Raw genomic sequence first — 23,703 nt, 5'->3', positions numbered from 1 at the left:
AATCTGGTTTTGACACTATATTTTTGATTTTGGCAATGTTTTTTAGATGGTAAAAAGCTGCTGATGTTATTGATTTGACGTGGCTATTAAAGTTCAAGTCTGAGTCCATTATTACCCCCAGATTTCTAATTTGGTTTGTAGGTTTTAGAGCGAGACTCTGGAGGTGACCGCTAACACTTTCTCTTTGTTTCTGTGGGCCAAAAACGATTATTTCAGTCTTGTCTGAGTTCAGCTGGAGAAAGTTGTTTTGCATCCACAAACTGATCTGTTGGATGCAGTGACAGAGTGAATCTACTGGTCCATATTCACCTGCCGATAGTGAAACATAGATCTGAGTGTTGTCTGCATAATTGTGATAGGACACATTTTCACTGCGTATCAACTGACCCAACGGCAGCATGTAGAGGTTGAACAGAAGGGGACCCAGGACTGACCCTTGGGGCACTCCACAGGTCAGGGTCATGTGGTCTGAGACACAGCTACCAATTTCAACAAAGTACTTCCTGTCTTCCAGATAGGACCTTAACCAGTTTAGGGCAGTGCCAGTGATGCCCACCCAGTCCTCTAGTCTCTGTAAGAGGATCCCATGATCGACAGTGTCAAAAGCAGCACTCAGATCTAACAGAATTAAGACTGAGGCTTTGCCCGTGTCAGTGTTCAGGCGGATGTCATTTGTCACCTTGACAAGAGCAGTCTCAGTGCTGTGATGAGGTCTAAAACCTGACTGAAAAACATCAAATGAGTTGTTTATTAAGAGGAAATCTGTGAGCTGTTGGTAAACAACCTTTTCAAGGACTTTGCCCCAAAATGGCAGATTAGAGATGGGCCGGTAATGACTCAGTACTGCGGCATCAAGACTGCTCTTCTTTAGGAGAGGCTTTATGACCGCAGTTTTCGAAGACATTGGGAATGTTCCAGATTGAAGCGACATGTTAACTATGTGAGTGAGTGGTGCTAACAAACTGTTCAGCACAGACTTTAGAAATTTGGTGGGTAACACATCAAGGCAGCATGTAGATGAACTCAGACTGGTGATGATCTCATGGACAGTTTTGTCAGTTACTGGTGCAAAGTGAGTCAGCTCTAAGTGTCTTGGTGGTTTTAGGGTAATTTTTTGCATTGTGGCATTTATAGCATTTTTAATGCCCTGAACTTTGTCATTAAAGAATAATGCAAACTCATTACACTTGGATGTGGAAATGAGTTCTAACGGCAGCTGAGCTGGAGGGTTTGTTAATCTGTTTACTGTGGCAAACAGGACACGCGAGTTGTTACTGCAGCTTCCAATTATTTCAAAAAAATATCTTTCCCTAGTTCTACATAAGATTAGGTTGTACATATTCAGCTTTTCTTTGTAAATCTCTTTTTGAACCTGGAGCTTTGACTTGCGCCATTTCCGTTCGGCCCTGCGGCACTCCCTTTTCTGTGCCCTGACCGAATCATCATTTCTCCACGGCGCCTTCTGCTTATTTTTAACCATTTTAGCCTTTATAGGGGCGATGGTGTCCAGAACATTCAAAACACTAGATGTAACAGAGTTCAACAAATCATTTACATTAGAACATGAGACATTTTCGAAGTTTATCATTTCCATAAACAGTGCACCTGTGCCATCACTTATATGTCTCCTCTGAACAACTGCAGGACCAACCGGAGGTTTGGGAGAAACAGACAGGTCAAAGAAGACACAGAAATGATCAGACAGAGCAACATCGATCACATTAACATTTGAAATATTTACCCCCTTTGTAATTATGAGATCTAGAGTGTGTCCTTTGCTGTGGGTGGGGCCTCTCACATGCTGAGTAAGACTGAAGGTTTCAAGGACAGCATCAAGCTCTTTAGCGTTTCTGTCACAAATATTATCAACATGCACATTGAAATCACCTGTAATGACCAAACCATCAAAGTCTGTGCATATGACTGAAAGCATCTCAGTAAAATCATCAATAAAACTTTGGCAGTGCTGGGGAGGCTTGTATAAAACAATGAAGAGAATGGATGGAGACCGTTTTAGCTCCATTTTAAAGGATACATACTCAAATGATGAAAACACCCCAAAAGACAACCTGCGGGTAATTATTTCATCTCTAAAGACAGCACAGACTCCACCCCCTTTTTTGTTTTCTCGTGTTTCAGATTCAAACTTAAAGTTGGGTGGAGCAGATTCTATCAGAACTACATTTCCTGTGTTTTTGTCAAGCCATGTTTCAGTTAAAAACATAAAATCAAGATTATAAGAAGAAATAAAATTATTAATTAAGAGAGATTTGTTACATAAGGATCTGACATTTAGCACAGCAAGTTTCAGACTAGTTTCAGTGAGACTGGGCTTTATCTTTTCACAGGGAATATGAATCACATTTCTCAGATTGGGCCTGACTCGCATTTTGTTTTTCCATCTCTGTGATGATGTGACTACAGAAATAGCACTAGGGGGGGCTCTTTTTACATAGGGCCCCGGGTTGGTTTGATTTTTAATGTGACAATAAGTCCCGGCAACGCTGAGACCCAGTGCATCCTAGCTATGGGATATACCAGGTGAGAGACGAGGGGGGATGGGTGGTGGGGCTGTTGTTGGTGTAGTCGGCTTGTGCAGGGAAGAGTTGATAAGTATTGACATAGCCCTTGCTATATTGGGCGTGAGTGGAGCCATCTTAATGCCTGATTTGATCAGACTTTCAAAATGGCTGGGAAGGCCCATGGGTGAGAGTGGAGATGAGAAGGAGAATGAAGAATCTTTAGTGGGAGTAGATGTTGCAGGGGGAACCCAGGGATGGTCTGAAGGCAGGGGCGATGAAGATTGTTCCTTTGCTGGAGGCGGTGGAGGTGAATGTGGAGCAGCTGGAGCTGAATCCTTTGCTGGTGGTGGTGGAGCAGCTGCTGATGAATCCTTTGGTGGAGGCTGAGGTTGTGGTGCTTTTGATGTTGAAACATTGGCTCGGTCTCTGGCTGATGGAGCAGGAATTCTTCTCTCATTCCTCTCTTCTCTAACTATCTGCTCAGGACCCTGTCCAGGCCCAGTCCAATGCCTCAGAGCGTGGAGCAGGTTCTCTGTCAGCACCCTCACTCCACCTCTGCATAGGTGGGGGCCATTTCTCTTAAACAGGTCCTCTCGTTTCCAGAATAGATAGAAGTTCTCAATGTAGTGTAGTCCTCTCGGGGGACACTCTTTGGACAGCCATGTGTTCAGCTGAAGAAGCCGGCTAAACTTGTTTATCCTCCTGTCGATGTTTGGAAGAGGTCCACTTATGAATGTTTTGATTTCCATTTTATCAAGCACGTCGAATAACTTCAAGAAGTCTTTTTTCAAAACTTCAGTCTGTTCCCGCCGCATGTCCACTGCACCCACGTGCACAATCAGCTGTTTAGCTCCTCCATGCTTAGCCATAATATTTGGAAGGAGTGACGTTATCTCAGAAACAGTGGCGCTTGGAAAAGAATGTGTGTTTATCTTTTCATGCGTCACGTGACTTATCGCGCCGTCCCCAACTAAAACAATGACCTTGGCTCCTGGCACAGATCCTTCTCGCTGTATTTTAGCCACGTCATCTTTCCTTTTTTCATTTAATTCCATCTCTGAAAGTGGTAAAAATCTGTTGGTGAGCTGTATTTTAGGTGACTTCACGTTATCTTTGTATCGTTTAGGCTTTGCTCCAAGTTTGTTCCAAGAAACAGCCTGGTCTTTCTGGTTTTTAGACAGTTTTGGAAACGACACAGAGTCACTGCGGTTTAGGTTGAAAGTAGCAGTTTTTCTTGTAAAAAGTGTGCTCTTCTTACCGTCGGTTGACACAGGAATGGTATCGTGAAGAACTTTTTCAGATTCCAAAACAAATATCCGTGTTTTCAGCTCATTAATTTCTTGTTGATATTTCCGACAGCGTTCACAGTCTTTCTCACTTCTTCTCCCGGACATGTCGCTGGCGTCAGATATGTCGTTAAAACTGGAAAAATGTTCTTAAAATCCTTGGTTTACTTGAAAAAGTCTAAAGCAAAAATGTTTGGAAGACAAAAACTGATTAAAAAGCAAAATAAATAAGGAAAGCAGCGATAGCAAGCGGAGCGAGCGAAAAAGCGTGTGCACTTTATGATCTCCATTATGAGCACCATTATGATCACCATTATGATCACTATTATGAGCACCATTATGATCACCATTATGAGCACCATTATGATCACCATTATGATCACTATTATGAGCACCATTATGATCTCCATTATGAGCACCATTATGAGCAACATTATGATCACCATTATGATCTCCATTATGAACTCCATTATGATCTCCATTATGAGCACCATTATGATCACCATTATGAGCAATATTATGATCACCATTATGAGCACCATTATGATCACCATTATGATCTCCATTATGATCACCATTATGAGCACCATTATGAGCACCATTATGATCACCATTATGAGCACCATTATGATCAAAATTATGAGCAGCATTATGAGCAGCATTATGAGCACCATTATGATCACCATTATGAGCACCATTATGATCTTCATTATGATCACCATTATGATCACCATTATGAGCACCATTATGATCACTATTATGAGCACCATTATGATCACCATTATGAGCACCATTATGATCACTATTATGAGCACCATTATGATCTCCATTATGATCACCACTATGATCACCATTATGAGCACCATTATGATCACCATTATGGACACCATTATGATCACCATTATGAGCACCATTATGAGCACCATTATGATCACCATTATGATCACCAATATGATCACCATTATGAGCACCATTATGATCTCCATTATGAGCACCATTATGATCACCATTATGAGAACCATTATGATCACCATTATGAGCACTATTACCAACACGCTGCCGACCTCCAGAGGAAATAACTTCTACACAGACTAAAAAGCGTTGTTGGGACGCCCAGGGAATCAGCGCATTGTTGACTTGTTGGTCACATGAACATTAGACATTTTACGCAAATGAATCTACTTTATAGCATATTGTGGCAACTATTGGGGCAACTAAATATGCTATAAAGTAGATGAATGTAATCAGGTAGATGATTTAGGTAGATGACGCTACAATCTTGCATGCGTACATTTTGTCGACCACAAGATGGCGTAGTGGAGCAAATGAAACATTGTGAGGCATCGACTGGATACAATTGGCTCAAATGATTCTTGGGGCTTCATTTGGCCATCACAAGCGGCGAGACTTTTCCCTGGTTCTCCATTTAAAAGACCCGCTCAACCGGAAGAGAGATTACAACGGAAGAGAGATTACAACAGAAGAGAGATTACAACAGAAGAGAGATTACAACAGAAGAGCGATTACAACAGAAGTGCCATTACAACGGAAGTGCGATTATAACGGAAGACCGATTACAACGGAAGAGCGATTAAAACGGAAGTGCCATTACAACGGAAGAGCAATCACAACGGAAGTACGATTACAACGGAAGTGAGATTACAACGGAAGTGCGATTACAACGGAAGTGAGATCACAACGGAAGTGCGATTACAACGGAAGTGCGATTATAATGGAAGTGCGATTACAACGGTAGTGCGATTACAACGGAAGTGAGATCACAACGGAAGTGCGATTACAACGGAAGTGCGATTATAATGGAAGTGAGATTACAACGGAAGTGCGATTACAACGGAAGTGCGATTATAATGGAAATGCGATTACAACGGAAGTGCGATTACAACGGAAGAGAGATTACAACGGAAGTGCGATCACAACGGAAGTGCGATTATAACAGAAGTGCGATTATAACAGAAGTGCGATTACAACAGAAGTGCGATTATAATGGAAGTGAGATTACAACAGAAGTGCGATTATAACAGAAGTGCGATTATAACAGAAGTGCGATTACAACAGAAGTGCGATGACAACGGAAGTGCGATTACAACGGAAGAGAGATTACAACGGAAGTGCGATCACAACGGAAGTGCGATTATAACAGAAGTGCGATTATAACAGAAGTGCGATTATAACAGAAGTGCGATTACAACAGAAGTGCGATTATAACAGAAGTGCGATTATAACAGAAGTGCGATTACAACAGAAGTGCGATCACAACGGAAGTGCGATTATAACAGAAGTGCGATTACAACAGAAGTGCGATTATAACAGAAGTGCGATTATAACAGAAGTGCGATTACAACAGAAGTGCGATCACAACGGAAGTGCGATTATAACAGAAGTGCGATTATAACAGAAGTGCGATTATAACAGAAGTGCGATTACAACAGAAGTGCGATGACAACGGAAGTGCGATTACAACGGAAGAGAGATTATAACAGAAGTGCGATTATAACAGAAGTGCGATTACAACAGAAGTGCGATTATAACAGAAGTGCGATTATAACAGAAGTGCGATTACAACAGAAGTGCGATCACAACAGAAGTGCGATTATAACAGAAGTGCGATTACAACAGAAGTGCGATTATAACAGAAGTGCGATTATAACAGAAGTGCGATTACAACAGAAGTGCGATCACAACGGAAGTGCGATTATAACAGAAGTGCGATTATAACAGAAGTGCGATCACAACGGAAGTGCGATCACAACAGAAGTGCGATTACAACAGAAGTGCGATGACAACAGAAGTGTGATGACAACAGAAGTGCCGATCCGAGGCAAAAAGAGGAAAAAGTGGGCGGCGCTGAATGGTCAATGTGTATATTTTTTTCAAAATCAGGTCTGAGTGTAACTTTTTCCATTTTTCTAGTGTAATTTGCTTTGTCAGTCCAGTCCTTGATCTTTGGTTTGGTTTGTCATCCCTTTTTTTAGTGAAGGCCATTTTCCTGTCTCCAAAAGTACACTCCAAAAGTACACTCCAAAAGTATCCATGCACTGTGTCCATGGCATTCATGAACAAAAGTCTCTACTGAATAGCTATTGCTACTATCAGAATTTATCTTATTTATTATATGTTGTTTAACTCTGAGACATACAAACATTTTGATTTTATGTATTTGTTCATTTGACCGGGGCAGAACAATTGAACATATAGTACAGAATGTTGCAGTTTATAAAGATTTATTATGTAACGTTTCAGGTGAACACTAAAATAATACCTTGAAATCAATATTAACTACATGTTCCTTTATTGTTTTGGTGAATCGTGAACATAATATTAAATAAAGTGTTACAAAAGAGGCTTGAGAAATGTAGGATACAGTTCCTTTCCCCGGAGAGAAAAGCCTTCTTTCATGGCAGAGGTCCGTGCGGTGGATATCGCAGGGCGGTTTCAGATCCTGTGGCGGTGTCTTCACAGAGAAATGTGAGCAAACACTTGGACCGCTCTCGTTGTTTGTCTCTGAGGCTCAATCTGCTACTTCCTCTCAAAGTAAAGCTCTTTCCACCGTCGAGCTGTGACATATCGATTCAGCTCAAAAGAAATGACCCAACACATTTATTTGGACATCGCGCTCTAACGTAACGTCATCAAATGAATCAAACGTTGAAGCCGATCGACCGCCGCCGCCGGCAACCGCCACCGGCAACCGCCACGGATCTGATCAAAGATTTAATAAGTGATAATGCGTTGGATTTATGGTGCTTTTGGGGCACTAAAAGGTGCTTTACATTGTTAATTTATGATTAATATATGGCTGCCAAAGTCCTCCACCATTTACAACCTCCTAATATATGACATTATAAATCAATGTTGTGCTGTTGTTTTGAAAATGTAAAATCGTGAAGTCTTTTCCTTTGTTTTCTCGATGACTATTGGTGTTGGCGAGTTGCTGTTTGAGCTGCACATCGTCCTGTACTGCAGTATAATAAAGATACTATCGCTAAAGGCGAGGCAAGTTTATTTGTAGAGCACAATTTGTTTCACAAGGCAATTCAAAGTGCTTCACACGACAAAGACGAGACAGAAGAGAGATGAGATCCTTGTGCGCCTTGATTTGCTCTTGGAGTTGGATCTCTTTCTTTTGGAGTCTTTTCTGAGTCTTTAGCTTCTGGTCCAATGACTCAACCAGACGGCCGCCCTCTGGGTGTGAGGGCGGCCTGGATGGTGGGACGGTGAGACATCGGCTGGGTCTAATTGGCCTCGGCCACCCTGTTGGTGTGGGGCAGAGCAGAGCCTCCAGGTTGACGTCCTTGATGTGTGAAGATACCAGAGCTTCATGGTGATGGAGCTGTTCTCCTGTGTCTTCATGAGTGGACGGAGCAGTTGTGACTCAGACTTATAAGTGATATAAGCATGTTCTATGTTTTTTCGATGAGAAAATGACACCACTGCTGTGGCAATTAACAATTCAAAACAAAACAGTGTATCCTTTGAACGATGGACTTTAAAAGGAGCCGCAGCTTTTGATGCTAACGCTATTCATCACTCGCCTTCAAGTCAGACATATATACTGTGCTTTTCCCTATAGCTGTCAGCATTAGCCCTTATGAATAGCAAATTATGAATAATCAAGATGTTTCTTTGTGTTAGCAGCCCATCGACATGAGGTCAAAGCCGAGTTATTGATCTTCAAGTTTTTACTGTAAACTCTTTGCATTTGGCCACAAAAGCAAAGGCAAAGGGTTTACATTCTAATACCTCAACATTTCAGTTTGTTTTTCTTCATGGTAAATGTTTCACTACTGATATTTTTTTGTTCTAATTGTTAATTATGGAGAAATAATTGAGTTTGATTCCAACAAGCAAGAAATAATAACTTTGTGGGGGAAAAGCAATCATACTGTCAATTAAATAAACTAATTTACCCCCCAAAATCTTTGTAAGGTTATCCAACACAGAAAGGACTGCATAAAACTTAAAAGATTACAAACCTCCTCTCTAGCTTTCCTTTACCTCGTTGAACTGAATATATGTGAATAAAATGCTGTTATTATGTCATCTGCCTGGTGTTTCATACTGTCATCCTGGATTCTCTCACTTTGCCCTTTATGTTTAGCTGCTGTGTCATGTTATTTCCTGCTATCGACCAAGAGAAAGTAGGTTTAATATGTACACTAACATAAATAAATCTAAAGCATGAGGTAAGATATTAACATAATTTCCACAGTACAATATTTCATTGTTAAAGGTCCCATAACATGCAAAATCGACTTTTCACAGCTTTTAACCTTCTTACATTGCTATTTGTGCTTCATATATGTACCCATAGTGTTTTTTTGATTGATTCCCGCAGTGTTTAGCTATATTACAGACTATCTCCTTTCCTCCAATCTCCAAACTGACGGGCACCAGATTTATTTAGTCTCAAAGTAGTGTTGATCTGAAGTTCTATCGTTTCTCACTCATTCGCGCGGAGCTGCGCAGCGCGAAGCAGACAGCTGTGGGGGACACACTGCGTCACTGGTGGGCGGGGCACACACGCTCTCTGAGACTACGTCACGGATGGGCGGGGCACACACGCTCTCTGAGACTACGTCACGGGTGGGCGGGGCACACACGCGCTCTCTGAGACTACGTCACGGGTAGGCGGGGCACACACGCGCTCTCTGAGACTACGTCACGGGTTGGGGAGCCAGGTCGCTCTTCACAAGGGTGGGGGCGAATATCAAACCAAGCCGTCTGCATTTCCGGGTTGGTGAGGGGGTCCAAGGTCTGGGTGATATTTCTTAACTATTATGTTAAGAGTGTTGCACAACCCTTATTATTATCAATTATACACTTAGGATAGACTACGAAACGTGAAAAAAAGCATGTTATGGCACCTTTAATTACCCATGAAGCCTATAGTTCTGTGAGAAGCATAAGCAAATAATGTATGTGTTTTTTTATGTTATAGGTGACATTTTGAGGACGTTTCACCATTTAAAAGATATCAGATTTTGTTTAAAATTATGATTTGGCAACAGTCCCAATTTCACATAATTCTGAAACCCTTAGATCAAGGGTGTCCAAACTTTTTTCACCAAGGGCCTCATTTTGAAACTTATAAGGGGCAGAGGGCCAAAAACAACTTGACAATGTCGAATTTGTTGAGTGACAAAGTGAATCATTCCCAATTTGACAGTAAAAAGTACTACTTTTTGTTGTTTGGGCCAGCAAAGCAGGAAGCTGGAGGGCAAACAAAAATTGGTCTGAGGGCCGCATTTGGCCCCCGGGCCCTAGTTTGGACATGTCTGCCATAGATGCTTTTTTATGATGGATCATTTGAACTCATTTACATTTCCCACAGCTTTAGTCAAGCGACTCACACATTTGCCTGTTGATCCAGACTGTAGTGAGTCAGCAGTCACGCGTGGGACCACAATCCTGATTTCATCATTTAACTAGGTAATTAACAATCAAAATAATGTTTTCTGTCAGTAGAAGTGAAAAATATTTTTAATCAAGAGGACAGAATGAACAGATGAACAGCCAACTCCCACTTTTTGGTGCATTTTAATGAACATGCATGACACACATGTAAAACACGCTGTATTGTTGCCATGGGCTGATTTACATGTGTCCCACATTCACTCTGGTTCATGCACCAGCACCAGCGTATGCTTTATATACATACTGTTTATGGCAGGGAAACAGGAGCAGCTGGAGGAAAGATACACAGACCGGGACTCGAACCCAGGACCTTCTTGCTGTGAAGCGAGAGAGCCATATAAGCTGCTTATTATAGTTTTAAAATGTGGATTTATTTTGCCTGTGTTTATCCAGCAATGGGAGAAAATACTTCCCCAAAAATCTACACAAATCACTTCTGCATAAGCACACGATTAGTATGGTTTGGGGGTTTTGAGGTCTGTCAGTACTTGAATATAAATATATGATAAAATAGTAGGCCTATTGTAATAAAGAACAGAACATTTAGTAATAACAACAGTTTATTATTGCAGCGCACTTACAAAATCATTACTTTAAGGCACATTTTTACACAAAACATCTCATTCATACCTTCCATTCAGACATGCATTCATTTACATACGTCCCATACTGAACACTGTAAAGCAAAAGTAATGTCATTTTTAGGCAACCAAAAGTTGACTCAGTGAAGGAAAGTAGCACCAACAAGTTTAGATTTGTCCCAAATGTAGTGGAAAAGGGGCTTAACTCCTAGAAAAAGAAAAGAAAAAGAATATAAAATGGCCCAAACATATCATTATGAACGGTTCTCACTGCTGGCCTCACCGTGCAATCCGACAGTTTCTGGTCTGAGAGTAAACGCCGGTGTAAGTGACATCACACCTGACGATGTTATTGGTGAAGTCGGACTCCAGAACGTGGAAGCTCGGGTTGACCGTTACCTGGGAAACATGATGAGTAAATGTCTCTGGACAGAACAGCGAGTGTAAATGATCGTGGATGATTGATCCATCAGCTCACGAGGACACACCACTTTACAGCAGACACATAATCAATAATCATTCATGAGAGTATTATTTTAACCTTGAGCACATAGTTTCCTGGAGGAACGTCGGTGATGTCGATCCACTGACAGTCGATGTTGGCAGCGTAGACGTCGTGACACCCGGGGCTCAGGCCCTGAACACAGAGGAAGTGCTTCAGTTCCAAAGGAAACAGCACTCTGTGTTTAGAACTGTACTAAAGCTGCAGGATCTTCAAACCCACACACACACTGAGTTCCACTCTCTTTACCTGTGTGTGTGTGTGTGTGTGTGAGGTGCAGCCCCGCCTCTTTACCTGTGTGTGTGTGTGTGTGTGTGAGGTGCAGCCCCGCCTCTTTACCTGTGTGTGTGTGTGTGTGTGTGTGTGAGGTGCAGCCCCGCCTCTTTACCTGTGTGTGTGTGTGTGTGTGTGTGTGAGGTGCAGCCCCGCCTCTTTACCTGTGTGTGTGTGTGTGTGTGTGTGAGGTGCAGCCCCGCCTCTTTACCTGTGTGTGTGTGTGTGTGTGTGAGGTGCAGCCCCGCCTCTTTACCTGTGTGTGTGTGTGTGTGTGTGAGGTGAAGCCCCGCCTCTTTACCTGTGTGTGTGAGGTGCAGCCCCGCCTCTTTACCTGTGTGTGTGTGTGTGTGTGAGGTGCAGCCCCGCCTCTTTACCTGTGTATGTGAGGTGCAGCCCCGCCTCTTTACCTGTGTGTGTGTGTGTGTGTGAGGTGCAGCCCCGCCTCTTTACCTGTGTGTGTGAGGTGCAGCCCCGCCCCTTTACCTGTGTGTGTGAGGTGCAGCCCCGCCTCTTTACCTGTGTGTGTGAGGTGCAGCCCCGCCCCTTTACCTGTGTGTGTGAGGTGCAGCCCCGCCTCTTTACCTGTGTGTGTGTGTGTAAGGTGCAGCCCCGCCTCTTTACCTGTGTATGTGAGGTGCAGCCCGGCCTCTTTACCTGTGTGTGTGTGTGTGTGTGTGTGAGGTGCAGCTCCGCCTCTTTACCTGTGTGTGTGTGTGTGTGTGAGGTGCAGCCCCGCCTCTTTACCTGTGTATGTGAGGTGCAGCCCCGCCTCTTTACCTGTGTGTGTGTGTGTGTGTGTGTGTGAGGTGCAGCCCCGCCTCTTTACCTGTGTGTGTGAGGTGCAGCCCCGCCCCTTTACCTGTGTGTGTGAGGTGCAGCTCCGCCTCTTTACCAGTGTGTGTGTGTGAGGTGCAGCCCCGCCCCTTTACCTGTGTGTGTGAGGTGCAGCTCCGCCTCTTTACCTGTGTGTGGGAGGTGCAGCCCCGCCTCTTTACCTGTGTGTGGGAGGTGCAGCACCGCCTCTTTACCTGTGTGTGAGGTGCAGCCCCGCCCCTTTACCTGTCTGTGGGAGGTGCAGCCCCGCCTCTTTACCTGTGTGTGAGGTGCAGCCCCGCCCCTTTACCTGTGTGTGGGAGGTGCAGCCCCGCCTCTTTACCTGTGTGTGAGGTGCAGCCCCGCCCCTTTACCTGTGTGTGAGGTGCAGCCCCGCCCCTTTACCTGTGTGTGGGAGGTGCAGCTCCGCCCCTTTACCTGTGTGTGTGAGGTGCAGCCCTGCCTCTTTACCTGTGTGTGGAAGGTGTAGCCCCGCCCCTTTACCTGTGTGTGGAAGGTGTAGCCCCGCCCCTTTACCTGTGTGTGGGCGGTGCAGCCCCGCCCCTTTACCTGTGTGTGGGAGGTGCAGCCCCGCCCCTTTACCTGTGTATGGGAGGTGCAGCCCCGCCCCTTTACCTGTGTGTGTGAGGTGCAGCTCCGGCTCTTTACCTGTGTGTGGGAGGTGCAGCCCCGCCTCTTTACCTGTGTGTGGGAGGTGCAGCCCCGCCTCTTTACCTGTGTGTGAGGTGCAGCCCCGCCCCTTTACCTGTGTGTGGGAGGTGCAGCCCCGCCTCTTTACCTGTGTGTGAGGTGCAGCCCCGCCCCTTTACCTGTGTGTGGGAGGTGCAGCCCCGCCTCTTTACCTGTGTGAGGTGCAGCCCCGCCCCTTTACCTGTGTGTGGGAGGTGCAGCCCCGCCTCTTTACCTGTGTGTGAGGTGAAGCCCCGCCCCTTTACCTGTGTGTGGGAGGTGCAGCCCCGCCTCTTTACCTGTGTGTGAGGTGCAGCCCCGCCCCTTTACCTGTGTGTGAGGTGCAGCCCCGCCTCTTTACCTGTGTGTGTGTGTGTGTGAGGTGCAGCCCCGCCTCTTTACCTGTGTGTGTGTGTGTGTGTGAGGTGCAGCCCCGCCTCTTTACCTGTGTGTGTGTGTGTGTGTGTGTGTGTGAGGTGCAGCCCCGCCTCTTTACCTGTGTGTGTGTGTGTGTGTGTGTGTGAGGTGCAGCCCCGCCTCTTTACCTGTGTGTGTGTGTGTGTGTGTGAGGTGAAGCCCCGCCTCTTTACCTGTGTGTGTGAGGTGCAGCCCCGCCTCTTTACCTGTGTGTGTGTGTGTGTGTGAGGTGCAGCCCCGCCTCTTTACCTGTGTGTGTGTGTGTGTGTGTGTGTGAGGTGCAGCCCCGCCTCTTTACCTGTGTGTGTGAGGTGCAGCCCCGCCCCTTTACCTGTGTGTGTGAGGTGCAGCCCCGCCTCTTTACCTGTGTGTGTGAGGTGCAGCCCCGCCCCTTTACCTGTGTGTGTGAGGTGCAGCCCCGCCTCTTTACCTGTGTGTGTGAGGTGCAGCCCCGCCTCTTTACCTGTGTGTGTGTGTGTGTGTGTGTGTGTAAGGTGCAGCCCCGCCTCTTTACCTGTGTATGTGAGGTGCAGCCCCGCCTCTTTACCTGTGTGTGTGTGTGTGTGTGTGAGGTGCAGCCCCGCCTCTTTACCTGTGTGTGTGTGTGTGTGTGTGTGAGGTGCAGCCCCGCCTCTTTACCTGTGTATGTGAGGTGCAGCCCCGCCTCTTTACCTGTGTGTGTGTGTGTGTGTGTGAGGTGCAGCCCCGCCTCTTTACCTGTGTGTGTGAGGTGCAGCTCCGCCTCTTTACCAGTGTGTGTGTGTGAGGTGCAGCCCCGCCCCTTTACCTGTGTGTGTGAGGTGCAGCTCCGCCTCTTTACCTGTGTGTGGGAGGGGCAGCCCCGCCTCTTTACCTGTGTGTGGGAGGTGCAGCACCGCCTCTTTACCTGTGTGTGAGGTGCAGCCCCGCCCCTTTACCTGTCTGTGGGAGGTGCAGCCCCGCCTCTTTACCTGTGTGTGAGGTGCAGCCCCGCCCCTTTACCTGTGTGTGGGAGGTGCAGCCCCGCCTCTTTACCTGTGTGTGAGGCGCAGCCCCGCCCCTTTACCTGTGTGTGAGGTGCAGCCCCGCCCCTTTACCTGTGTGTGGGAGGTGCAGCTCCGCCCCTTTACCTGTGTGTGTGAGGTGCAGCCCTGCCTCTTTACCTGTGTGTGGAAGGTGTAGCCCCGCCCCTTTACCTGTGTGTGGAAGGTGTAGCCCCGCCCCTTTACCTGTGTGTGGGCGGTGCAGCCCCGCCCCTTTACCTGTGTGTGGGAGGTGCAGCCCCGCCCCTTTACCTGTGTATGGGAGGTGCAGCCCCGCCCCTTTACCTGTGTGTGTGAGGTGCAGCTCCGCCTCTTTACCTGTGTGTGGGAGGTGCAGCCCCGCCTCTTTACCTGTGTGTGGGAGGTGCAGCCCCGCCTCTTTACCTGTGTGTGAGGTGCAGCCCCGCCCCTTTACCTGTGTGTGGGAGGTGCAGCCCCGCCTCTTTACCTGTGTGTGAGGTGCAGCCCCGCCCCTTTACCTGTGTGTGGGAGGTGCAGCCCCGCCTCTTTACCTGTGTGAGGTGCAGCCCCGCCCCTTTACCTGTGTGTGGGAGGTGCAGCCCCGCCTCTTTACCTGTGTGTGAGGTGCAGCCCCGCCCCTTTACCTGTGTGTAGGAGGTGCAGCCCCGCCTCTTTACCTGTGTGTGAGGTGCAGCCCCGCCCCTTTACCTGTGTGTGAGGTGCAGCCCCGCCCCTTTACCTGTGTGTGGGAGGTGCAGCTCCGCCCCTTTACCTGTGTGTGTGAGGTGCAGCCCTGAATCTTTACCTGTGTGTGGAAGGTGTAGCCCCGCCCATTTACCTGTGTGTGGGCGGTGCAGCCCCGCCCCTTTACCTGTGTGTGGGAGGTGCAGCCCCGCCCCTTTACCTGTGTATGGGAGGTGCAGCCCCGCCCCTTTACCTGTGTGTGTGAGGTGCAGCCCTGCCTCTTTACCTGTGTGTGTGTGTGTGTGTGAGGTGCAGCCCCGCCTCTTTACCTGTGTATGTGAGGTGCAGCCCCGCCTCTTTACCTGTGTGTGTGTGTGTGTGTGTGTGTGTGAGGTGCAGCCCCGCCTCTTTACCTGTGTGTGTGAGGTGCAGCCCCGCCCCTTTACCTGTGTGTGTGAGGTGCAGCCCCGCCTCTTTACCTGTGTGTGTGAGGTGCAGCCCCGCCCCTTTACCTGTGTGTGTGAGGTGCAGCCCCGCCTCTTTACCTGTGTGTGTGAGGTGCAGCTCCGCCTCTTTACCTGTGTGTGGGAGGTGCAGCCCCGCCTCTTTACCTGTGTGTGGGAGGTGCAGCACCGCCTCTTTACCTGTGTGTGAGGTGCAGCCCCGCCCCTTTACCTGTCTGTGGGAGGTGCAGCCCCGCCTCTTTACCTGTGTGTGAGGTGCAGCCCCGCCCCTTTACCTGTGTGTGGGAGGTGCAGCCCCGCCTCTTTACCTGTGTGTGAGGTGCAGCCCCGCCCCTTTACCTGTGTGTGAGGTGCAGCCCCGCCCCTTTACCTGTGTGTGGGAGGTGCAGCTCCGCCCCTTTACCTGTGTGTGTGAGGTGCAGCCCTGCCTCTTTACCTGTGTGTGGAAGGTGTAGCCCCGCCCCTTTACCTGTGTGTGGAAGGTGTAGCCCCGCCCCTTTACCTGTGTGTGGGCGGTGCAGCCCCGCCCCTTTACCTGTGTGTGGGAGGTGCAGCCCCGCCCCTTTACCTGTGTATGGGAGGTGCAGCCCCGCCCCTTTACCTGTGTGTGTGAGGTGCAGCTCCGCCTCTTTACCTGTGTGTGGGAGGTGCAGCCCCGCCTCTTTACCTGTGTGTGGGAGGTGCAGCCCCGCCTCTTTACCTGTGTGTGAGGTGCAGCCCCGCCACTTTACCTGTGTGTGGGAGGTGCAGCCCCGCCTCTTTACCTGTGTGTGAGGTGCAGCCCCGCCCCTTTACCTGTGTGTGGGAGGTGCAGCCCCGCCTCTTTACCTGTGTGAGGTGCAGCCCCGCCCCTTTACCTGTGTGTGGGAGGTGCAGCCCCGCCTCTTTACCTGTGTGTGAGGTGCAGCCCCGCCCCTTTACCTGTGTGTGGGAGGTGCAGCCCCGCCTCTTTACCTGTGTGTGAGGTGCAGCCCCGCCCCTTTACCTGTGTGTGAGGTGCAGCCCTGCCCCTTTACCTGTGTGTGGGAGGTGCAGCTCCGCCCCTTTACCTGTGTGTGTGAGGTGCAGCCCTGCATCTTTACCTGTGTGTGGAAGGTGTAGCCCCGCCCCTTTACCTGTGTGTGGGCGGTGCAGCCCCGCCCCTTTACCTGTGTGTGGGAGGTGCAGCCCCGCCCCTTTACCTGTGTATGGGAGGTGCAGCCCCGCCCCTTTACCTGTGTGTGTGAGGTGCAGCCCTGCCTCTTTACCTGTGTGTGTGTGTGTGTGTGAGGTGCAGCCCCGCCTCTTTACCTGTGTATGTGAGGTGCAGCCCCGCCTCTTTACCTGTGTGTGTGTGTGTGTGTGTGTGTGTGTGTGTGTGTGAGGTGCAGCCCCGCCTCTTTACCTGTGTGTGTGAGGTGCAGCCCCGCCCCTTTACCTGTGTGTGTGAGGTGCAGCCCCGCCTCTTTACCTGTGTGTGTGAGGTGCAGCCCCGCCCCTTTACCTGTGTGTGTGAGGTGCAGCCCCGCCTCTTTACCTGTGTGTGTGAGGTGCAGCTCCGCCTCTTTACCTGTGTGTGGGAGGTGCAGCCCCGCCTCTTTACCTGTGTGTGGGAGGTGCAGCACCGCCTCTTTACCTGTGTGTGAGGTGCAGCCCCGCCCCTTTACCTGTCTGTGGGAGGTGCAGCCCCGCCTCTTTACCTGTGTGTGAGGTGCAGCCCCGCCCCTTTACCTGTGTGTGGGAGGTGCAGCCCCGCCTCTTTACCTGTGTGTGAGGTGCAGCCCCGCCCCTTTACCTGTGTGTGAGGTGCAGCCCCGCCCCTTTACCTGTGTGTGGGAGGTGCAGCTCCGCCCCTTTACCTGTGTGTGTGAGGTGCAGCCCTGCCTCTTTACCTGTGTGTGGAAGGTGTAGCCCCGCCCCTTTACCTGTGTGTGGAAGGTGTAGCCCCGCCCCTTTACCTGTGTGTGGGCGGTGCAGCCCCGCCCCTTTACCTGTGTGTGGGAGGTGCAGCCCCGCCCCTTTACCTGTGTATGGGAGGTGCAGCCCTGCCCCTTTACCTGTGTGTGTGAGGTGCAGCTCCGCCTCTTTACCTGTGTATGGGAGGTGCAGCCCCGCCTCTTTACCTGTGTGTGGGAGGTGCAGCCCCGCCTCTTTACCTGTGTGTGAGGTGCAGCCCCGCCCCTTTACCTGTGTGTGGGAGGTGCAGCCCCGCCTCTTTACCTGTGTGTGAGGTGCAGCCCCGCCCCTTTATCTGTGTGTGGGAGGTGCAGCCCCGCCTCTTTACCTGTGTGAGGTGCAGCCCCGCCCCTTTACCTGTGTGTGGGAGGTGCAGCCCCGCCTCTTTACCTGTGTGTGAGGTGCAGCCCCGCCCCTTTACCTGTGTGTGGGAGGTGCAGCCCCGCCTCTTTACCTGTGTGTGAGGTGCAGCCCCGCCCCTTTACCTGTGTGTGAGGTGCAGCCCCGCCCCTTTACCTGTGTGTGGGAGGTGCAGCTCCGCCCCTTTACCTGTGTGTGTGAGGTGCAGCCCTGCATCTTTACCTGTGTGTGGAAGGTGTAGCCCCGCCCCTTTACCTGTGTGTGGGCGGTGCAGCCCCGCCCCTTTACCTGTGTGTGGGAGGTGCAGCCCCGCCCCTTTACCTGTGTATGGGAGGTGCAGCCCCGCCCCTTTACCTGTGTGTGTGAGGTGCAGCCCTGCCTCTTTACCTGTGTGTGGAAGGTGTAGCCCCGCCCCTTTACCTGTGTGTGGGCGGTGCAGCCCCGCCCCTTTACCTGTGTGTGGGAGGTGCAGCCCCGCCCCTTTACCTGTGTATGGGAGGTGCAGCCCCGCCCCTTTACCTGTGTGTGGGAGGTGCAGGCATATCTCCTCCTGAAGCCTGGCTCACAGCTCGTGTCCTCCAAACAGAAACTGGCCTTGTGCCCCTCCGCCACCTTTTTCCCCGTCACGGCGTCCAACAGGTCGTAGTTACTGAAGGCTTCCATGCTGTGGTAGTGCCTTTGAGACACATATCGTAAGAGAATGAGTCTTGTAAACATTGTAAACATTCGTAATATTTCACTGCACTTGAGTTAGGGTTAATGTTAAGGCTGAGGTATACTTTATAAAAAAAACACTTTCTATAGATTCACAATATTTGGTATTTTTACTATTGTTCTTTTGCCTTATTTGTTTATATTATTTTGTCGGGACAGTGCATATTGATGAACATACATGAAATACATGCTGTAAACACGCTTATTGTGGCCATGGGCTAATTTCCTTGTCCCGCATTCACTCTTATTCATACACCAAACTATTGTACATGTTTTTAGTGGTTGGGGAAACCGGAGAATTCTAAAATTATGACACTGTATTAAAACATTTTTTTAAAGCAGTATGTCCTAGTGAAATTGGGTCAGATAGCACAATAAACTACTACAATATATATAAATAAATCTAACTTGAAAAGATTTACAACTTGAAACAATCTTGAATCTTGAAACAGTCTTTTTCATTTTACTGTGGTGGTCCTGACTCGGGTGCATAGTTATTTTGGGGGTCCCGGGCCTAAAAAGTTTGGAAACCCGTGTTGCACCTCAAAGATAAAACTAAAGAAATTACAGTCAATTACTAAACTGAGTATAAACTAGGCCAGGGAAAACCTATAATGCACAACTGAAGCTTAGACGATATGCCTAAAAAAACATCATCATATAATTAATAATAGCTACAAATCTTAGTGTAAAACATCCATTACTTTCAGATGTTGGGTCACAATAATAATAACTACTGCTCTTTTGAATGCCACACTCACTGGTGACAGCTGTGCCAGTCCCACTGATATCGCGGCTTCACAGGGAGGAAGTCGGCCGTGCCCTGGTTTCTGACTTTCTGAGGGAAACGCAGCAGGACCCTGAAGTCGATGTCCCGGACCGTGGGGCTGTAGGCCGACCTGAGGAGGACAGACACATCAGAGCAGAACAGCACGGGACATGGGAATCTGAGCGTAAACCGTGGCAATAGACGGCACCAGTGCAAGGAAAGATGAAGTGGCGGTGATAAATCTGTACAGAGGGATGTTTGAGCGTGTCAGCGTGTCGAGCATTTTGCCATTTCTTATTAAAAAATATCCAAAAATGACAGGAATACTGTCTCTTGCCGCTCATTTGACTGTGACTAAGGTTGCACTCACATTTGGTCCTAAATTGTGCATGTTTTTGCCCCGATATGGAGCTTTGTCCTGGTCTGGATTAGTGTCGGGTTTATCCCAATTTTGATGTGGTGAATTATTCTTATTCTTCAATATAATACCCTAACCCTAACCCTATAATGCAAACAGCTTTAAGACCAGGCTGTTTATAATCATAATGAAATCCTGATGTTTGATTCAATAACGTTTGGTCACATAATAAATGGTATTCTATTCGACTGTTAAGGATTTCAGTGTTTATTTTCATCCACGGCAATAATTACAGTCATCATAATAATAGAAACTAGGGCTTGGAATCATGATATTCTACGGTATCACTATTTTTTAAAGAACCCAATAACGTTTTTAATTGTTAAACCGTGACCTGCACAAACTTAAAATGAAATACACCCATTTTAAAAATTTGTCAAACATTTTGCATAAACAAGTTTCCTTTTTCTAAACAAGCAACAAAATCACTAAATAATTCAGTAAATGACCAATGATAATATATCAATACAGCAGCCCACGATATCGATACTGTTTCACTAAACTGAATGTAATATATATGTATATCTTTGTATATTGCCACACCTCTAATAGAAATACTAATAATTGTAACACTACAATTTAGGGCCTTTTAACTAGAATCCTGGAAAAAGTCTAAAAATACCTGTGGAAAAAACAGATTTACCGGTTGTTTGATCCATTTCGCCAAATGCTTTGGGGAAAACCAGTCCAGAACATTCATGTGTTGGCAGAACATTTTGTTGGACAATCACTTGGACAAAACATTTGACCTGTAAGACTTTGACTTGTCACCTTTTTAAAGCACAATATTCTGAAGTATACTTGGCACTGTCAATTATTCTTTGTCCACATATGTTGACCATCTTTGACATGATTCAGTCCAGACAACTGCAGGGGTCACACACTACTTTCTGGATTAGTGTTGTAACAATTCCAAGAAAAAGGTTCAGTACAATTTTCAACACAAAATAATAGTCATTTTTTAATCTAAACCATTCTAAAACTAAGAAAGGTCCAAATTAGTTAATTAATATATTGATACTAGTCCAAATGAGAGTCTAATTTATTATAAAAGTTTCAGTATTGATTTCCTAATATCTGTGTATAAACTGTTTTGACAATCCTATTGTGCTATTTTTAATAGAGTATAAGTTCTGGCTGTTAGTGAGGTTTCTATCCTAACATTTCCACAGCTTGAAGACATGAAATCAGTCCAATACATGCGTGCATTGGCAGGACTTTGGGTTCTACACCAGTTGAGTTTAACACCAGGATTATCCGGCTCAAACTGGGACATTGCAACAGCCCAAATGTTTTAAGGCCTCTGGTTTGAAGTGTGAGAAGAAAGCCAGTTATTCCTGTGTGATGGGCTCAGTGTCTGTGCTGTTCACAACTCACCTGGCCAGGCAGTTCTCCTCAGCAGCGCAGCGGAGAGCGTACATCTGCATTCGCTGGACATAAGTGCCAGCCTGGATGGCATATGGGTCCGGTGCCAAGTCGGGGAGGCCTATAGGAGAGAGGGATGAGAGAGAGGGGGAAGGAGGGAGAGGAGGGAGGCACAGAGAGAGGAGAGAATGAAAGAGACATACAGTGAGAGAGAGACACGGCCTGTTACATTAACAGGACAAAAATTCATAATTAAGTCAATTTTACTTAACTATGAATTTTTGTCAGGACCTTTTGAGCAGTGTTTAATTCCAAATTAATAGAAAAATGAATCCTGAAATTGATTGTATAGTCTCGTGCACATTGATGTATGAGGCTAAGGTTAAGGTTAGTTAAGTTCAAACTCATCAATAAATCAAATACATCTTGAAGCTTACTGCACCAATTCGTCATTGAATATGGTATTTTTTTCTTCGATTTTTTTTTAAACATTGATCATTTTACTTTTTTAAATGTTTTTTTTTTTTTTTTACTTAATGTTAATAGAAAAAACAATGAATAATAACACATTTACATGAAATGCTCAACATTCCCATCATTGTTGGTCATCAAGGCCCCACAGAACTCACCGTTTTGGAAGAGCCTGGTGCCATAGCCGGTCCCGGGAGGAGGGCGCGGAGGACGCGCCGCGGCCCGCGCTCTGTTCGAATATGGATTATACAGGACTGAGTTCCTGTGGTTTTTAAACGGGCTGCGAGGGTCATCGTTAACCACGTCCACTGTGTTTGTGTCAGCATCGTTAGTAATGTCCTCGTTTAGGGCTGGAAAAGGGACAGGGACCTCGAGGTCTCTGTCCAGAGCAGGAACAGGTCCTGGGATGGACTGGTCCGTTTGTGCGCGATCCCTGGAGACAAGTGCCAGCTCCGGGCCAGTGTGTAAAGACTGAGTCTGTGTCCCTGTCAGAGACTCTGGCACCATCCGTAACGGCTGGATCTGTGTCCGCCGCAAAGATTCTGGCCCGGTGCGTAAAGGCTGGTTTTGGGTCCTGGTTACAGGGTCTGGCACCGTGCGTAAAGGCTGGTTTTGGGTCCTGGTTACAGGGTCTGGCACCGTGCGTAAAGGCTGGTTTTGGGTCCGGGTTACGGCTTCTGGCACCGTGCGTAAAGGCTGGTTTTGGGTCCTGGTTACAGGGTCTGGCCCCGTGCGTAAAGGCTGGTTTTGGGTCCTGGTTACAGGGTCTGGCACCGTGCGTAAAGGCTGGTTTTGGGTCCTGGTTACAGGGTCTGGCCCCGTGCGTAAAGGCTGGTTTTGGGTCCTGGTTACAGGGTCTGGCACCGTGCGTAAAGGCTGGTTTTGGATCCGGGTTACAGGGTCTGGCACCGTGCGTAAAGGCTGGTTTTGGGTCCGGGTTACAGGGTCTGGCACCGTGCGTAAAGGCTGGTTTTGGGTCCGGGTTACAGGGTCTGGCACCGTGCGTAAAGGCTGGTTTTGGGTCCGAGTTACAGCTTCGCTCCTCGTGTCCTGGGATGATTGTCCTACACCAGTCCTTGCTGATCCAGATCCAGTTAATGCTCCTGCAGACGCGTTTGCCTTAGTGAACTGTGGCGTGCCTTGAAGTCGAGTGGTCCCCGCGCTTATCATAGGGTGTCTGGCCCCTGACGTGGCCGGCGCGTACTGGAAAGGAGCCGCAAACTGTGCGGGTCTGTGCGGTGAGGCTGGTCTGCGCAAACTGGGCTGGTTGTTCCTCCCGTTGTTGTTCACGTAGAGCCGGGACGGGCCCCTGTACTGTCCCGGGGCCTGGTACTGCGCGCCCGTGCTCATCAGGCTGTACACCTGGCCGTTATTCTCCCATTGGATCCTGTGTCTCCACGGGTCCCCGCGCTGAGTCTGCGCACTGGCATGTGGAGCCAGTGCTTGACAAAAATAGAGACATAAAAGTGTCCATTGTGCCATTGCAGTAAAACAGACCAGTCCCTTTTGTTTGAGGCAGAAGTCAGCTCACGACCTGTATCACGCAGCCTCCCTGCTCCGCGTCTTTACACCACATATCAGATCCCAGGAGGTCTGTCCGTAGAAGAGGAGGGCTGAGGGCTGTGCTGGGACGTTTAACGAACTCTCCAGTCACTTACGTACCAAGTCAAACCTTTAAACAAGGTCTTTTAAGCCAGCCCTCGCCGCAGCTGCACCGGGTTTACTCAGCAAACGTTACGCGCAGGTGTCAACTGGACAGAGCAGGTCGGTTTAGTGGAGGAATGCACAATACTGAGCCACTTACACGAAGGATACAGTGGATTCAAAGGCTATAGTTACTTCAGAATATGCCATAGTATTTAAAAACAGATAAACAAATCAATAAAACAAAGGCAACATTGCAGTGACGTGTCACATTGTAAGGCCTCCACATCTTCACTATTGATCCAAGCAGAATCTCTCTCACGGATCTTTATTTATTTATTAGCTACACTTTACATGAAAAAGCTGATATCTTA

At 47.8% G+C, this 23,703-nt stretch overlaps 1 protein-coding gene and 1 long non-coding RNA gene across 2 annotated transcripts in view; one reads left to right on the top strand and one right to left on the bottom strand.

The window, feature by feature from the left end:
* LOC140356062 (uncharacterized) overlaps positions 1 to 23,703 on the top strand; it is a 334,871-nt gene that overhangs the window by 104,465 nt on the left and 206,703 nt on the right. The gene's annotated exons all lie outside the window — the stretch shown is intronic.
* Positions 10,828 to 23,323, bottom strand: LOC140356056 (uncharacterized). The gene is made up of 7 exons (XM_072440773.1): positions 21,844 to 23,323; positions 21,227 to 21,335; positions 19,424 to 19,561; positions 18,468 to 18,624; positions 11,366 to 11,461; positions 11,108 to 11,223; positions 10,828 to 11,032 (listed from the first exon to the last, which is right to left on the bottom strand). Exons 1-7 carry the CDS (start codon positions 23,165 to 23,167, stop codon positions 11,026 to 11,028), a joined length of 1,947 nt encoding a protein of 648 aa, XP_072296874.1. The 5' UTR covers positions 23,168 to 23,323; the 3' UTR covers positions 10,828 to 11,025.

The sequence above is a fragment of the Eucyclogobius newberryi genome, unplaced genomic scaffold (assembly GCF_026437365.1).
Source record: "Eucyclogobius newberryi isolate DKJ021-1_F unplaced genomic scaffold, fEucNew1.0.hap1 SCAF_12, whole genome shotgun sequence".
NCBI lineage: Eukaryota > Metazoa > Chordata > Actinopteri > Gobiiformes > Gobiidae > Eucyclogobius > Eucyclogobius newberryi.
Note: the sequence above shows the minus strand (reverse complement) of the source record. Positions and strands in the feature narration are given on the sequence as shown.

Excerpts from the sequence above, each read along its gene's own strand:
- LOC140356056 (XM_072440773.1), bottom strand. The coding sequence starts at position 23,167 with ATGGCACAATGGACACTTTTATGTCTCTATTTTTGTCAAGCACTGGCT. Across the intron at positions 18,625-19,423 it reads GACTGGCACAGCTGTCACCA|GCACTACCACAGCATGGAAG; the intron begins GTGAGTGTGGCA and ends TGTGTCTCAAAG. Across the intron at positions 11,224-11,365 it reads CAGGAAACTATGTGCTCAAG|GTAACGGTCAACCCGAGCTT; the intron begins GTTAAAATAATA and ends CATGTTTCCCAG.